Source organism: Oryx dammah, unplaced genomic scaffold, assembly GCF_014754425.2.
Source record: "Oryx dammah isolate SB20612 unplaced genomic scaffold, SCBI_Odam_1.1 HiC_scaffold_23, whole genome shotgun sequence".
NCBI lineage: Eukaryota > Metazoa > Chordata > Mammalia > Artiodactyla > Bovidae > Oryx > Oryx dammah.
The window spans coordinates 123699126-123716977 of NW_024070207.1; the positions used below are offsets into that span (position 1 = coordinate 123699126).

At 42.0% G+C, this 17852-nt stretch overlaps 1 protein-coding gene across 3 annotated transcripts in view; it reads left to right on the forward strand.

The window, feature by feature from the left end:
- Window positions 1-9884, forward strand: part of MID1 (midline 1) — a 197368-nt gene extending 187484 nt beyond the window's left edge. For all 3 annotated transcript variants that reach the window (XM_040266480.1, XM_040266482.1, XM_040266481.1), the window contains 2 exons: window positions 1430-1637; window positions 8336-9884. In XM_040266480.1, the coding sequence (XP_040122414.1) occupies window positions 1430-1637; window positions 8336-8684 (557 nt within the window). In that variant the 3' untranslated portion in view covers window positions 8685-9884. The remainder of the gene's footprint in view (window positions 1-1429; window positions 1638-8335) is intronic.
- Window positions 9885-17852: the final 7968 nt, after the last annotated feature.

The window sequence follows — 17852 nt, forward strand, 5'->3', positions numbered from 1 at the left end:
GGCCTTTTTTTTTTTTTTTTTTTATAAGCCAGGCCAAAATTTAAACTACACATGGACTTCAGTATGTCTTATAGTCTTTGAGAATACCCGTGCCTGCTCAGCACTTGAGGATTTTCTCAGGTCCCCTTTAACGTTTTCTTTGATATGAACAGAAATTTAAAAATGGGTCAGCAAACTACTGCCCATGGGCCAGATTCAGCTACCTGTTTTTGTAAATAAAGTTTTATTGGCACACAGCACTGCCCATCTGTTCACCTGTGTCTCTAGCTGCTGCCATGTTTTGACCACGGGGTTAAATAGCCCCAGAAGAAACCACATGGCCAGCATAGCTGAAAATAGGAAAATATCTGGCCTCTTACAGAAAAAGTATGCTGGTCCCTGATCTACAAGAAAGAATTTTAGAAGTGCCATTGTCATATTTTTATCCAAGGAGTGATACCCTTTGGCCTTCCTGCATATGATGTAACACACACAATTGCTCCAGGTTCTCTGCCTCAGTTTCTCAGCCAGCATCCTGTATTGCCATAGTCAGACTTACCAGACTGTTTCTGGTGATTGTCTGAGCACTGTGCAGAAGCGGCCTTCCAACACAGCAGTGGAGTTTGAACATTATGGTATTTGCATCATATTGTAATCCATTTCCTGCCTTTAAGTGTCTGGTACACAACGTGACTGAATGACAGGATGGCCCCCACACCAGTGTTGAATTTTCAAAGCAGTAACAGTTAATGAGAGGATGGATATTCAGTTGTGATTCAGCCAGAATTTTATAATGCTTCAATGTTCAAAACACAAAGACGAATAAATGAAATAGAGAGGACCTTATTATGTCTATAAAGGAACTTTTACATCTATAAATGAACTTGGGACTCAAAAACCCAGGTAGGTAGTAACCTGCCACATTTTCCTCCTGATCTTATGGGCTGAAAAATAGCCCATTTGATCATCATTTTAAGCTCATGAGAATACTGCTCTAATTTGGAACAATCTCAAAATAATATAAGCCATTAGAACGTTCTGTACATTAAAACCTGTAGTCTTGATGTGTTTGGTTTCTGAGGTCTATTGAGCATGAATTCATCTGAAGCCGACTGAACAGGTGAATGGTTGAAAATGAAGTCTTCGTTTTCTCCTCCCTTCCAGGATGATGTCGGCCAGCACATTAACTGTGCTGCTGGTGTGTAGCTGGGATCCCCAGCAAAGCTTGCACCACAGACTCTGCTTGATCCTCACCCACTGTTGTTGAACAGTGAGGAAAGCAACCTTGCACCCACAGCTCAGAGCTGACTACGAGCTCTCGGAGGCAGGGACATGTTTGTCCTATTTTACTGTCCTGTTTAAAGCTTATTCTGAAAATATGTTCTTGCTGAAGTTAAAATCCACAGTTCTTTTCATCTACCTTTTTTGTGTCTTGTAACCCTGTTTCTAGGCCAACCATTTAAACTGGACCCCAAATCTGCACATCGAAAGCTAAAGGTGTCCCATGATAACTTGACGGTAGAACGTGATGAGTCGTCATCCAAAAAGAGCCATACACCCGAGCGCTTCACCAGCCAAGGCAGCTATGGCGTAGCTGGAAACGTGTTCATTGATAGCGGCCGCCATTACTGGGAAGTGGTCATAAGCGGAAGCACATGGTAGGCAATTTGATCGAAATGTATTCTCTTTCACATTCTCCTCCACCGTAGATGATCACAAGATATTGAACATAGCCCCCTGTGCTGCACAGCATGACCTTATTCCCCACCTTTTTATACATAGTAGTTTGTATCTGCCAATCCCAAACTCCTAATTTAGCCCTCCTCTCTCCCAGCTTTGGTTATCACAAGTTTGTTTTTTGTGTCTGTGAGTCTGTTTGTTTTGTAAATAAGTCCATTTGTGTCATATTTTAGATTCCACACATAAGTGATATCATATGATATTTGTCGGACTTACTCCACTGAGTATGATCATCTCTGGGTCCATCCATGCTGCTGCAAGTGGCATTATTTCATTCTTTTTTATGGCTGAGTAGTATTCTATTGGGTGTATGTACCACATCTTCTTTATCCATTCAGCTGTTGATGGATATTGTCCTACAATTATAAAAAAAAAAGCATATCTCATTCTATACTTTGTCAGACCATCAGCCCAGCCCAAGGTCCATCTTGAAGAATAATATGCACAAAAGCTTTATCAGTCAGCTGTTGCTATAGTAATGCTACATAATAAATACCCCAAAACTCAGTAGCTTCAACCAGCAATCATTTACTACTGTTCACTGACACTCACATCTCTGGGATAGCTGATCAAGGCTAATCTCAACTGGGCCTTGCTTTAAGCTGCAGGTTGGATCTAGGTTTGTTCCATGAGTTTCTTCATCCTATTTGGACATGTGGGCTACTCAGGTCATATCCTTCTTGAGGAATCTGAGAGTACAAACCCAACTACACAAGCACATTTCAAACCTCTGCTTGTATCATGTCTTACTAACTTCTCATTGGCCAAAGCCAGTCACACAGCCAGGCTCAAGGCCAGTGGTACAGGGAAGTATATTCCTTCCATGGAGTTGAGAGGAGAGAGTGAATATGTACTAAGCAATCATTTAATCTACCATTCGGCCAATAAGACAAATAACTCATTTTAACTCCATCCATTTTTTATTTGCAACAAGACTTGAGCTCCAGTCCCTGGGAAGGCTAGTATGCTAATACTGCCCTTTCATGCCTTAAAGCATGGGTCAGCCGACTACAGCCAAACCTGGCCCACTGTGTCTTCTTATAAATAAACTATTTATGGGAACACGGCCAGGCCCATTCTTTTCCATATTGTCTATGGCTACCTTTGACCCACACAGCAGAGTTGATTAGGTAAGACAAAATTCTGTGGTCCACAAGGCCAAAATATTAGCTCTCTGGCCTTTACAGAGAAAATTCACCAATTCCTACTTTAATTCCTGTTCTTCATCACTGAAGTTAGGTTCTGTTGCCTTGTATGTTTTGTGACTCTAAACTGGGCCCATCAGTGCTTAGAGGGGAAGCAGTGATCCTCGGCCAAGACTCATTTCAAAGTGTTCCTTTAGGTCCAGCCCAGTGACTTGAGCTCACTGAGTTCTCTAAGCCCAAGGAGTGGAGGTCAGGGCAGTGGCCATGGGAATTAGTGAACTCTGCCAAGTTCACCTTACAGAACTGACCTTGCCCATTCCACAGCCACAAATTGTACCTCATACCCTGCCCTTCTGTCTCATAGATGGCCACTTAAATAGCTCCCTTTATGAACAATTATAATTTTTACTAACCAGCCTTTATCTGGCACAACTTTGTGCCAGGCACTGGCCTGAGCATTTTACAAATGGTAGCTCATTTATTGATCCTAACAGTCCCAGAAATGTAAGTACTGATACCCCATTTTACAGATGAACTGACTGAGGCCCAAGGTCACACAGCTCATAGGTGCAATCAGGGTACAAGCTGTTAACCAAAGGTCCACAAATGTTGTCTGTAAAGGGCCATAGAGCCAGTATTTTTGGTTTTCAGGCCAGATGATTTTCTCCCACTGGTCACCTCTACTGTTGTGGGGAAAAAGCAGCCATAGACCACACATTCACGAATGGGTGCAAATAAAACTTTATAAAAACAAACAGAGGGCCAGATTTGGTAAAATGCTACAGCCACCATGGAAACCAGTATGGAATTTCCTTAAAAAAAAAAAAAACTAATAAAAATAGAAGTACCACATGATCCAACAATCCCACCCCTGGGCATATATCCAGAGAAAAGCATGCTTTGAAAAAATACATGTACCCCCAAAGTACACAGCAGTGCTATAAACAATAGCCAAGACATGGAAGCCACCTAAAGGTCTATCAACAGAATAAAGAAGATGTGGTATATATATACAATGGAATATTACTCAGCTATAAAAAAGAGTGAAACAATGCCATTCACAGCAGTGTGAATGGACCTAGAGATGATCATAGTAACAGAAAGACAAATACCACATGATAGCACTTATATGTGGAATCGAAAATATGGTACAAGTGAACTTATCTAAGAAGCAGAAACAGACTCAGGTAGAAAACAGGCTTATGGTTGCCAAGGAAGGAGGGGATGGGATGGACTGGGAGTTTGGGACTAGCAGATGCAAACTATTACATATAGAATAGATAAACAATAAGGTCCTATTGTATAGCATTGGGAACTGTATTCAATATCCTATAATAATTAGTCATAAAAAGAATAATGAAATAATGCCATTTGCAGCAACATGGATGGACCTAGAGATGATCAGACTAAGTGAAATCAGAGAAAGACCAATATATGATATCACTTATATGTGGACTCTAAAAAGATGATACAAGTGAACTTCTTTACAAAACAGAAATAGAGTCACATATATAGAAAACAGATTTATGGTTATCGGGGACAAAGGAGGGGAGGGTTAAATTGGGCAATTGGGATTGACACATACACATTATTATACTATATATAAAACAGACAACTAATAAAGACCTATGGTATAGCACAGGGAACTCTACTCAATATTCTGTAATGACCTATATGGGAAAAGACTCTAAAAAAGAGTGGATACGTGTATGTGCTAAGTTGCTTCAGTCATGTCCGACTCTGTGCAACTCTGTGGACCAGAGCCCACCAGTCTCTTGGGTCCATGGGATTCCCCAGGCAAGAATGCTGGAGTGGATTGACATGTCCTCCTCCAGAGGATCTTCCCAAGATATGTGTATTATGTATAACTGATTCACTTTGTTGTACACCTGAAACTAACACAACATTGTCAAATCAGCTGCTCCAAGAGAATTTTTTAAAAAATATATCCTGTAATAAACCATAAAGGAAAAAAAATACACTTTAAGGCTTACTGTGGTGAATAAGTGATAGTTGAATCTTTGCTTAAAAAAAAAAAAACCCTAAAACTGAAAACTGCCTAACTTCCAGATGATGAATATGGTAACACTGTTTAGTTTTGAGATAAAGATGCTAAAACACTTATTTTACAAAAAAGAAACCTTTCAGTTCAAGTCTATGCAAATAATGTAGTATGTCTAAGTCCTTTACAGTGTTGATACACATTCATAAGCTTGGGTATTGGCTTTTTCCAAACAACAGTTTGCATATTAGCCAAGCAAGTAGGTTTTTTCCCCTCTTGTGACCCTCAAGGTTCTCTTTGCTCAGAACATTCCTGTTTCAACATCCCTCTGAAGGATGAAGGACAGATCCTCCCCCTATATTTGGCTCTGGTCCAGGCTGGCATTTACAATGTGTAGCTGCACTGGGGCAAGATAAAAGCCCAAAGGAAAATACAGTTAATTTTTGCAGGTGCAAAAGAGCAAACATTTCTAGTTAATTAACGGGCTCTGTTAATCTGGGACAGAATCCAGTGTCTAAATAATTACAACCCCCTTAATAATTACTTATGATAAATGATACCTGATCATTATGATCTCATCCCCATTGACGAATGGTGTGGGGAATTCCACCACACCACTTCAGTTATACAAACACAGATCAGCATTACCTTGAAAACACCAGATGTCAAAACCAACTCGTGAGGCAGGGGGAAAATATTCTCACATTAATTGCCACGCTTCAGATCTTTACAAACTCGTGTCCGTTTCAGAAAATTCTCACGTAGAAAGTAGTTTAACATTTCCTGGGAGGTGTAGCGAGGAAAGGGTGACCTTTACTATCAAACGCCTATAATACTTTGATTTGCAACATCTAATAATGCATGTATTTTCTTGTGAAGTATAGTGCTGACTTGAAATTTACTTGTATGTTATAATCCATGCTGTGGGGCATGTTAACATTGCTCTGAGAACATCATTTTATACTTTTTGAATTCTCTGAGTCTCACTGCATACCTTAATGGAACATTGCCTTCCGCCTGCACCTTTCAAGCTCACTGGAAATATGCACATAATTTTACAGATTAATGATAATATAATGGTATTTTCCATTGCTTAATGGACTAGACACATAGTTATTTTCTTACTCTAATGCTGTTAATGTGCTCTTGGTATTTTAGGAAATGGTGTTAACTAAATGTGTGTTCACGCAAAGATTACAGGAACCCAACTTAAGGGAGAAGGGGCACGAGTCTAGATTTTGCTCATTTTAACCTTTTCTTGGTTTTCCCATTTGCTAAATGAAGTCAGTCATACTTGCCACAGCTACTCCATAGGGGGTTCAATTAAGGTTCAAATGGTAAAGGAATGTCAAAGTTCTTTACTAAAAAATAAAAATGGTGTACAGCAGCAAGAAGGAAACAATACAGAAATGTGGCTATTTTGTGATGCAAATGCAAGTTTCAAATTATCTGAAAAGGGAAATGGTGTCTGCCAGGACAGATAGAATGTCTTGTGGGAGAATACCGAAAAGTGCAAAACAAAAACATTTCCAAAGTGTCTGTTAGGGTTCAGAGAAAAAGAAAAGTCTTTTTCTAGGTCCACCAAGGAGAAAGAGGGCCAAGGCTTCTAGGAGCCCGCTACTCCTCTCCTGGAAGGCGGAAAGCTATTCACAGCCCAGAGGCAAGGTACACCCAGGAGTCTGCCCAGAAACTTCCACAGATCTCACGTGTACTGTCTACTGTCTGGAAAAGAGTGTTTCGCCTTCTCTTAGGACTTCTGGATCTTATGCACGGGTTTGAGTGGCAGAATCTGACCAGGACTCCATATTGGAAAGAGGATTCTGGGAAATGCAGCCCCAGGAGTGTGCCTAAAATGCTGAACAGAATTGACGAGGGTGAAGTGCAGACGTTTGACAGCACACAGGCTGGTACCCAGTGCTTACCAGAGGATCAGTTCCATCCTCTCTTAATTCAGTCATGGTGTGTTTTCTTTTTTGAACACATCACTCTTTAAGTGATTATATTCTAAATCCAGCACATGATGTTTGAAAAAATGTCATTATGTCAAAGACCAGTGAAGTTTTTCTCTCTATGGCAGTAAGGTACCATATGTCAACATCCAGTTAGACTGGTTTCTACTATAACATGTTAAGAATTGAACTCTGAATCATTCACTATTTATTAAGAATGATGGGTTTTGCTTATCTTGTTGTTTAGTTGCTAAGTAGTGTCCAACTCTTTTGCGGCTACAGCCCACCAGGCTCCTCTGTTTTTGGGAGTTCTGGGGTGGGTTGCCATTTTCTCCTTCAGGGGATCTTCCCAACCCAGGGATTGAACCCACATCTCCTGCATTATCAGGCATATTCTTTATCTCTGGGAAGCCCTTGCTTATCTTAATAACTGAGAAATACTGCATTATGGAGGCATGTTTCAGCAGGCTGAAAAGAGATTAAGAAGCTTAGAACACTGTAGAAAGAATTTAGAACTTTTTTTTTTGAGCAGTGAGAGAACATTTAGATTAACTAGGACATCTACCAGCTCAGAGACATTCAGGATGTTTGTAAATATAGTAGGAAATAAAACCAAAAGGGCTCCTCTGGTGAGAAAAGGCATTAGCGAGTTTTGTTTAAGTCATGTGGCCTTTTAAATCATCCTCGGGTCAAATTCCTATTCTGTGTCATTGGGCAAAGATCATAAAATAACAATTACTGGCTAGGTCAGTAACATTCTATGCTAGGTCTTAGGCCCAGGATCTTAAACACATATTCTTTTCTTAACTCCTCAAAATAACTCTGAGACACAATGACAATCATTGTCCCTGTGTTACAGATGAGAAAACTGAGGCTGGGAGATGACAAAGAACCTATCCCCATAAATGAAACTCATTTTCCATGCTTGCCTTGTGAAGTCATGGAAGATGACAGGCAAGATGTCAGTTGAAAAATTCAAAGAAGGTCAGAAGATCTTTAGAAGGTCAGAAGAAGTCTAGGGCTGTGCTGTCCAAGATGGTAGCCATGGGCCACATGCAGCTCTTGAAACTAACTTGACTATAATTAACTTAAAAGTGCAACTCCTTAGTCTCACCAGCCACAGTTCAAGTGCCCAATAGCTACATGCACCTTGTGGCTACCATACTGAACAGAGCAGAACATGTCAGTCATTGCAGAAAGTTCTACTAGATGCCACTGGTCTCAAGAATCTACTGCATGGGTCTTCATGAATATATATATATATATATAAAAAGACAGCCAAATACAAAGTTCTAATTCTCTCATAACATCCGCACTGTAAACAGGAATTTGAGTCAATATAATGACCCCTTTCTGCCAACTCTTATGTCCAGAAGGGAAGAAGATGGGGAAGAGGGGTCAGGGTTCGTGCCCAGGCTTTCACTAAAGAGTGAGCAGGGATGACAAGGATCACAGAAAGGATTTCATGTATGTGTGCAGTGTGGCTCATGGTTCTCGTCATTGCTCTTTTGTGTCTGCAGGTACGCCATTGGCCTTGCATACAAGTCAGCCCCAAAGCACGAGTGGATTGGCAAGAACTCTGCTTCCTGGGCGCTGTGCCGCTGCCACAATAGCTGGGTGGTAAGACACAACAGCAAGGAGATCCCCATCGAGCCAGCCCCCCACCTCCGGCGCGTCGGCATCCTGCTAGACTACGATAATGGCTCCATCGCTTTCTATGATGCCTTGAACTCCATCCACCTCTACACTTTCGACATCACATTCTCGCAGCCCGTCTGCCCCACCTTCACTGTGTGGAACAAATGTCTGACCATCATAACAGGCCTTCCCATCCCCGACCATCTAGACTGTACAGAGCAGCTGCCCTGAGCACGTGGAGCTGGTTTCTGGGGATATAAAGGGTGGTGGCCACCATTTTGGGGACTGAGAAAGCACAGACTTCCAAAATGTGGTTAAATCTCACAACAAGCATCCAGAAATCAGCTAAGATAGGATTCCCAATGGGCGATTCCCCCCCTTTCACTGTGTTTTGTATTAAGTACAGGCTTTAATAATTTCTTCACCCTGTTTTTGTATTTACAGGAAAATTTATAGATTATTTATAATAGGAACGTAACCAGGGATTACAACTCTTAGGAATTCTCTGGTTTTGCACATTAGGAGGCCCGTAAGTTTTATCAGTTCTTGACAACCTTTATTTTCAGCACAAGCCTCTGAGCTTGAGAAACAAGATCTTTTGTAGTTTTGTGTTTCTCCACCTTCTCACATCCTCTTTCCTACATATCTCATGGCAGGTCCTGTCACCCCAACACTGTGTAACAATATGCCACTATTTTCAAACTAAAAAAAAAAAATAGTTTTGAACCTAGTAGGGAAGTAAGCAGGCTTTCTGACTGGTTTCTTGTGAAGCATTCTGCGATGTCAGAAGGATTTATGGATCAAGTAGCATGGAGAGAGCAACAGAGAGGAGGGAAAGACTTGACTTGGGAGCCAGGGATCTGCTATTGCAAAACCTGTAATTACCCTTCCATGGCTGGTAGGATGATGCTGGGAGAACACAGACAATGAGATTGCAATTGAAAAAATTCACCTTGAATCCTACTGATGATTCAAAAATTCAGGCCAATTTGTGTTTTCTCGGAAGTGGGATTCTGTGTCACGATAGAAATCTATTTCCTTCTTCCTTTTACTAGTTTCTTTAGGCCTGTGAAGTTTCTTCAGTATGTTTACTAGCTGTCCTGTGTCCCACTCCCCCTGAATGATTTTTGTCACGGGGGCTGAGGAAATAAACATTTTCTGTCACAAATGGCAGCACCACTTTGGATCGATTTTGCTCTCTAGGATATCAACATATGGCCCCAACCGCCAATACCACATCCAACCAAAAAACATTTGTATTTATGAGTTGGTAATGACAAGGGACATTGCATAAAGTACTCTTCTCTAGTATATGTGCTTCAGAAGTTATAATAAACAGACCTTTAAACACATCTCAAAAGATGTAGAAGTCCCTCTATATTCTAGTATAGTTAAATAGAGTTGTAAGAAAACAAACAAACAAACAAAAAAAAAAAAAGAAAAAAAAGAAAACAAAAAAAAAATCAAACTCTCTATTCTCACTTTGGAACCTGCTAGTAGAACCTGCTAATGTCATGTCAGATACAATGCTCAGTGTGCTGACCTAAGACATTGGAGTGGTCCATGACATAAGGCTTTTTGCCTTCCCTGGTGGCTCAGTGGTAAAGACTCCACCTGCAATGCAGAAGACCCAGGTTCGATCCCTGGGTCGGGAAGATTCCCTGGAGAAGGGAGTGGCAACCCATTCCAGTATTCTCGCCTAGAGAATCCCATGGACAGAGGAGCCTAGCGGGCTACAGTCCATGGTGTCACGACTGACACTTTCACACTAAGCCATCCTTGGACTCGAACCAGGAATCTGGCAGTGGTTCTACCTTGATGAAGGGCATGACATCTCTCAACCATTTCATTTGCTAAAATATTTATCTGGGCTGCTGGGGTGGCCGTTTTGACAGACTGGGGGATTTAGACACTGTTTTTATTGGTTTTGTTTTTGAGCAAATCAACCAATTGTTTCTTTGAAATTCGTCCACCGACCCACTGTTTGAGCATCGCATTATGTGATCGTGAGTCTGGGTTTCAGGGGCAGCTTCCCCAGGGCTTCTGCCTCTACACTGGCAGATGCACTCCTTTTTCTTAACAGATAGATTCTATATATTTACTATATTATTTATACCCAGATGAATATTTTGATAGTGACTTAGAACAATTTCACATCTAAAAGATGGATGCCTCAATGGAAAAAAAATTAGTCTCTGCCAACTTAATGGAATTTTTTTCTTTTTACAATAGAAAAACAATGTTCCTTAGGCTTCCCTGAATAAACCAAAAGGGTTGGCTTAATAATTTTTACAAGCTTTTTTGGTAGCTAAATAATGGATATTTTCATGCACTTTGTACACTAACAGGTTTTAAATAAAAGGGTCTAAAACTCAGCTTCTGAGATTTTTTAAATCATGGTCTCCAGGTACAATAAATGCTCCAGTTTGCCTTATGATGTTAATCTAAAGCATTTATGAGGACAATATTGTCACGAATTATAATGCTTTTTCAGTATAAAGAAGTTACTACTCCAGTTTTCACTGCAAGCCATTTAGGTTATGTTTTGGCTATTTTTATAAGGACAAGGGATTATGTTATCATTTTGTTGTGGAAGTCTCACTCTTTGCTAACTTAAAAACATTGTGGATTGTAGCGATTACTATTTCCATGTTGTCATATTTACTGGAAAATATGTATATGATGAAAGGCCACAGTGTTTACTTTCATTACTGTAATGATGTAGACAAAATTTCCATGTGGATTTTTTTTTTGAAAGTCTGAAAAATATATGCTATCAACATTTGTTGCAGTAGAATTCTTTAAAAGGATTGGGGGCACGACATTTTGTTTTTGAGGTTCTTACTTCACAGAAAGCATCACAATACAGAGGAAAAAGAGCTGGCAGTGCCAGTTAAATTAATACACAAAATTGACGCCATGCCAACCAAGGCTGCCAGGTCCAACGTCGTGAATGTGTGAACACTGCTGGCACCATCTTGAAATGCTCAGTAATGCCTGGACGAGGGGTTCTACATTTTCGTTTAGCACTGGGCCTTGCAAATTATGTAGCCAGTCCTCAAAACTGAACTCTGAAACCTGGTACCTCTCTCCTTCTGATGGATAGAAATGAAGAACCCTGAATCCACTGTCACAAGTGGCTGGCCATATAATTCGAGCAGGAAGCCAGATGGATTAAAATGGAGAGTGGGCTTGGGTGAAGATTTTCTTTCTGGCTTTAAAAGAAAGTGACTTCAAAAACTGCACCTGTTGATGAGAGTTTCTGCTGGAGAAGAGGCAAAGGCCTGCGGACCAACAGGCATTTTATTATGGTACTGAGATCTCGAGACTTTCTGAGGAACCAAACCAGTGCTCCCCAGCGAACATGGAATTCCATTTCGGCTCCAGGCACATGGGCAGTGCCTGCGGAAACACACACGTATGCTCGTGTACATGTGCTTTTGATGTTGGGAACCAGATGATCTGCTCTCCCCTTATAAAATGTCTTTTAAAAAAAAAGGATACAAAGATGGTAATGGGGATGGGAGAATGTTTTTAAAATAGTGCTTCTGAACATGGGGGCAATCTGGCAGTGTCTGGAGTCATTTTGGGTTGGCGCAACTTGTGAAAGGTGCCCCCAGCATCTAGTGGGTAGAGACCAGAAATGCTGCTCAACATCGTATGGTGTACAGCACAGCCCCCATGACGAAGGATTATCTGGCCCAAAATATCAATAGTGCCACAAACAAGAAACTCTTACTATTCTTTAAGCAAAACTCTCAACAATTTTTTTTTTCACTCGTGATTGATTCAATGCGTGGTATATCAAAAAAGAAACCGGGCACCAGAACCTTCACCTTTAAAAAAAATATTTACAAAATTGTTCAGAAAAATCTGAAAGGCAATGCAAGCCTTTGTAAATGGGAATCCACTGACAAGTGTCACAAAGATGGGCATGTGATTTGCTTGGTCGGGAAATGAAAGTCTCTGTATGCTGCTCTTTTCACCCGAACAAGTTCAGTTCCTGGTACTTGAGTCATGCTGTCACACCCTCAGCCCAAGCTCTCCATTGCTGTTGCTTTCTGGTTTAAAATAAAATCATTTTTGTGGTTCCCACGCCCTCTGTCTCTGCCTGTGTCTTTTGCCTTGTTACCAAGGCATGTTTTCACCTTCACTGTTTCTACACGTATTTAATCAACTTCTGCTGATCCTTCTACCACTTTGCAACATATAATCCATTTTCTTTTATGCCTGAAATGTTCCAGCGTCCACCATCCAGCCTCTCCGTAATCAAAATACAGGTAATTGACAAGAAGCAAAATAGTATTCTCCCCTCCCCCCGGGAATTTAAAGACACAGTAAGAGAAAACCTGTACAGGAGCAGAGATCAGAAGAATGGCTTGGTTTCTAGACTTCCAGGGCGAGTGGAGAAGAGGAGGGCATGGAGGATGTGTATGGATGGGTGAGGGTCTTGACAGCGTGGTCTGGAACCACCCCAGCAGTTGGTTCATAAATATCCCCAAACCCCTCCCCTGGCTAACAGGACTTTCATAAGAAACGCAAGCCTTTTGGACCTGAGTCAGCACTCCAAAGGCTTGGTCATGGGTCCAAGGCATAAATGGCACCTGTACACTTGTTACACGTGCCAGCCCTACCTACCCCAGACCCACCCACTAGACAGAACCTGCAGGGCTGGGACCCAGCCCTCCAGGAGATTCTGCTACAAACAGACATGTGTGAAGTGCCACTCTAGGGGGCTTTCTTCAGTCTCATATCCCATAGAAACATGCACATAGAGCATGAAACACCTTCTCAAGGTCATATGCTTTAGAGGCACCTTGATGGAGCACACTGACTTTAATCTGGCTGAATATGAAAATCTTGTCCTATTGCTGCTGCTTCGCAGGTGGCACTAGTGGTAAAGAACTCGCCTGCCAATTTAGAAGACATAACAGATGTGGGTGAGATCCCTGGGGTCAGGAAGATCCCCTGGAGGAGGGAATGGCAGCCCACTCCAGTATTCTTGTCTGGAGAATCCCATGGACAGAGGAACCTGGGGGGCTACCATCCATGGGGTTTCAAAGAGTCAGACATGACTGAAGCAACTTGGCACACATGCACATCGCTACCTCTTAGACAAGGATGTGTGTGTGTGATAGTCACTCACTCGTGTCTAACTCTTTGCAGCCCCATAGACTGTAGCCCACCAAGCTCTTCTGTCCATGGAATTCTCCAGCCAAGAGTAAGTGATTGATTCAAAAGCTAAATAAAAGTGAAAGTCACTCAGTCGTGTCTGACTCTTTGTGACCCTGTGGACTGTAGCCCGTCAGGCTCCTCTGTCCATGGGATTCTCCAGGCAAGAATACTGGAGTGCGTTGCCAGTTTCTTCTCCATGGGATCTTCCCAACCCAGGGGTCAAACACAGGTCTTCCACTTTGCGGGCAGACTCTTTACTGACTCAGCCACCAGGGAAGCCCTTTTTTAGCTCCAGGTCTGAAGACTTCCCAGCTTATCCTATGGGCCTCAACGCCAAGAACCACAAATTGCAAATTTAATAGGTGATTTTGTATCAAGAGGTCAACTATGAAACACCTGTTGTGTGCTAAGTCACTCAGTTGTGTCTGACTCTGTGACCTCATGAACTGTGGCCCACCAGGCTCCTCTGTCCATGGAACTCTCCAGCCAAGAATACTGGAGTGGGTTGTCATTCCCTCCTCCAGGGAATCTTCCTGACCCAGGAATCGAGCCCAGGTCCCCCACATTGCAGGAAGATTCTTTACCATCTGAGCCACCAGGGAAGCCCACGAAGCACCTAGAAATTTTCAATTAAAAGAATATATTCTCTGGGTTCAGATATGGCTCAGACCATGTTAACATTTTTTTTCTAGTGTGGGTTTTGACTTTTTCCCCTAGAAATTGGATGTATTTGATGTACCCAAGTCTTAAGTTTCTCAATAAAGAAAAAAAAAAAACTCCATTAAAAAAATGCCAGTTTCTGGATCCCATCCTGAAAGATGGGCTGATAAGGTCCTTGGTGTGGGCCAGCACCCTGCACTTTCCTCTGAAATGATTCTCAAGTGCAGCCAGGACCAGCAGCCCATGCTGTCTAGCACCACAGGGCTCAGCCCCTTTTCTGTCAAGGTCAGAAAGGGACTATTTTAGGGTTTTCAAGCCATACTATTTCTGGCAGCTACTCAGCTCTGCAGCTGGAGAGTGAAAGCAGCCAGAGAGGATGTGTCAACAAGTGGGTGTGGCTGTTACAATAAAACTTTATTTACAAAACAACCAGGAGACTACATGTGTCCCATGCTGTGATTGGCCACAGCAGATACAGTACTGGACCAGTGGACTGAAACCCCCAGGGCGCTGTCTGTCTATCCTTCACTCATGGGGTCTCAGCTATGTCCCCCTATGGCTTGGGGGCTCTGTGAGCCCCCAAGTCCTTTTCCAAAGAATCTGCCTACAATACAGGAGACCCCAGCTTCAATCCCTGGGTCAGGAAGATCCCCTGGAGAAGGAAATGTCTACCCACCCAAGTATTCTTGCCTAGGAAATCCCATGGACAGAGGAGCCTGGAGGGAGGGCTACATTCCATGAGGTCGCAAAGAGTTGGACATGACTGAGTGACTAAGCCTTCTAACACTGAATTCCATCAATTCTGAAATTACAGAACTCATAAGAATTCATTGTGGAGTGCTTAAGACAGAACCATGAATGAGGCTATTAAAAGATGCTTTCGTTCAACAGAGTAGTGTGTGCCAGTTCCAATGATTAGCTTTACCTCCTTCATAATTCTGACTTAAATCAGCCCTTCTCACAAGTGATAGGTATGTAAAATAGATTTCCTTTAGTAAGAGTTTTCAAGTATGTTTCATTTCAACTTTTGAAATGGAACGGATGCTGCTGTAATTAATCATCTCTCAAAGTCAGTCTGAAGGGCATGTCATCCACTCTAGAGAGTAGCCCCCAGCCCCTTTTTTACAAACTATTATTTTGTAAAGTAGAGAAGCAAAACAGGTTGAAGAAGAGAACTGCTTCTGATTATAACAGAAACATAAAGAGAGGCATGTGGAACTTTCAAGATCCCTTCCCCTGGAATCCCATTCTCACCGTGGGATGTACATTTAAGAACATAAAGTAAAAACAGGGTCGAGGGCTTATGGAAAAACCTTTCTTGTAGTTGGCCTGTCTTAACATGGGTGATTTATGGAAAGGAATTCAAGTCTCCCTTTGAATCTTCATGTTCTCTAAGAGAATTATAAAAGCATGATTAAATAGGAAGTGTAGCAATTAACAAGCAAATCTGTCATGGCCAAAAACCAATTACCAATTAAGGAGAGACACAGAAAAATGATTTAATGAACATTAGTTCTTTAGCACGGTCTATTTATCCTCAAAGCTCAATTTTTGATTACAGTCATTAAATGCTGTTCAGTAAAATATTTCAGACAGTAAAGCTTATCTCACCTCTTCCCCAATCTTATTCTCCCTTCAGCCTCAACCCTCTCTGGCCTCCTCTTTTCCCTCAAGCTTCTCAAACGACTGGTCTCATGTTCTGTTTCTCTTTCCTTGCCTGTCATTACAGCTCTCCTCACTCACATCAGCCATTGAGTGTCTTTACTATACCAAATAGTGCTCAGCGATGTTAGAAATACCATCTGCATCGATATATATTCCCATGACAGCCTGACCTCATCTTGGCATGCAGCAACTTTTGAGATGTTAACCCACTTCGGTTCTTTCTTAATCCCTCCAGACACAATGCCATCCACATCCAGAGGAAATGCCATTCCCTCCTTCACCATGCTGGGCAGATGCTCCCCAGATCTCTATCTCTAGGTCTAATTTCTCTGCTGAGCTCAGCACTATATAGTGACCTGCTTGTTGGTCATCACTTTTGGATCCTTAAGTGAAAGTGATAGTCACTCAGTCATGTCTGACTCTTTGTGACCCCATGGAGTGCAGCATGCCAGGTTTCCCTGTCCATCACCAACTCTTGGAGCTTGGTCAAACTCATGTCCATTAAGTCATTGATACCATCCAACCATCTCATCCTCTGTCATCCCCCTCTCCTCCTGCCTTCAATCTTTCCCAGCATCTGGTCTTTTCCAATGAGTCACTTCTTCACATAAAGTAGCTAAAGTATTGGAATTTCTGCTTCAGCATCAGTCCTTCCTTTTCATAACTGGACATGGAACAACAGACTGGTTCCAAATAGGAAAAGGAGTACGTCAAGGCTGTATATTGTCGCCCTGCTTATTTAAGTTATATGCAGAGTGCATCAGGAGAAACACTGGGCTGGAGGATGCACAAGCTGGATCAAGATTGCTGGGAGAAATATCAATAACCTCAGCAGAAAGAGAAGAAGAACTAAAGAGTCTCTTGATGAAAGTGAAAGAGGAGAGTGAAAGAGTGGGCTTAAAGCTCAACATTCAGAAAACTAAGAGCATGGCATCTGGTCCCATCACTTCATGGCAAATAGATGGAGAAACAGTGGCTGACTTTATTTTTCAGTCAGTTCAGTTCAGTCGCTCAGTCATGTCTGACTCTTTGTGACCCCATGAATCGCAGCACGCCAGGCCTCCCTGTCCATCACCAACTCCTGGAGTTCACTCAGACTCACATCCATTGAGTCAGTGATGCCATCCAGCCATCTCATCCTCTGTTGTCCCCTTCTCCTTCTGCCCCCAATCCCTCCCAGCATCAGTCTTTTCCAATGAGTCAACTCTTTGCTCCAAGCCAGGCTTCAGCAATACGTGAACCGTGAACTCCCAGATGTTCAAGCTGGATTTAGAAAAGACAGAGGAACCAGAGATCAAATTGCCAACATCTGCTGGATCATCAAAAAAGCAAGAGAGTTCCAGAAAAACATCGATTTCTGCTTGATTGACTATGCCAAAGCCTTTGATTGTGTGGATCACAATAAACTGTGGAAAATTCTGAAAGAGATGGGAATACCAGACCACCTGACCTGCCTCTTGAGAAACCTATATGCAGGTCAAGAAGCAACAGTTAGAACTGGACATGGAACAACAGACTGGTTCCAAATAGGAAAAGGAGTATGTCAAGGCTGTATATTGTCACCCAGCTTATTTAACTTCTATGCAGAGTACATTATGAGAAACGCTGGGCTGGAAGAAGCACAAGCTAGAATCAAGATTGCTGGGAGAAATATCAGTAACCTCAGATATGCAGATGACACCACCCTTATGGCAGAAAGTGAAGAGGAACTAAAAAGCCTTTTGAGGAGAGTGAAAAAGTTGGCTTGAAACTCAACATTCAGAGAACGAAGATCATGGCATCTGGTCCCATCACTTCATGGGAAATAGATGGGGAAACAGTGGACACAGTGTCAGACTTTATTTTGGGGGGCTCCAAAATCACTGCAGATGGTGACTGCAGCCATGAAATTAAAAGACA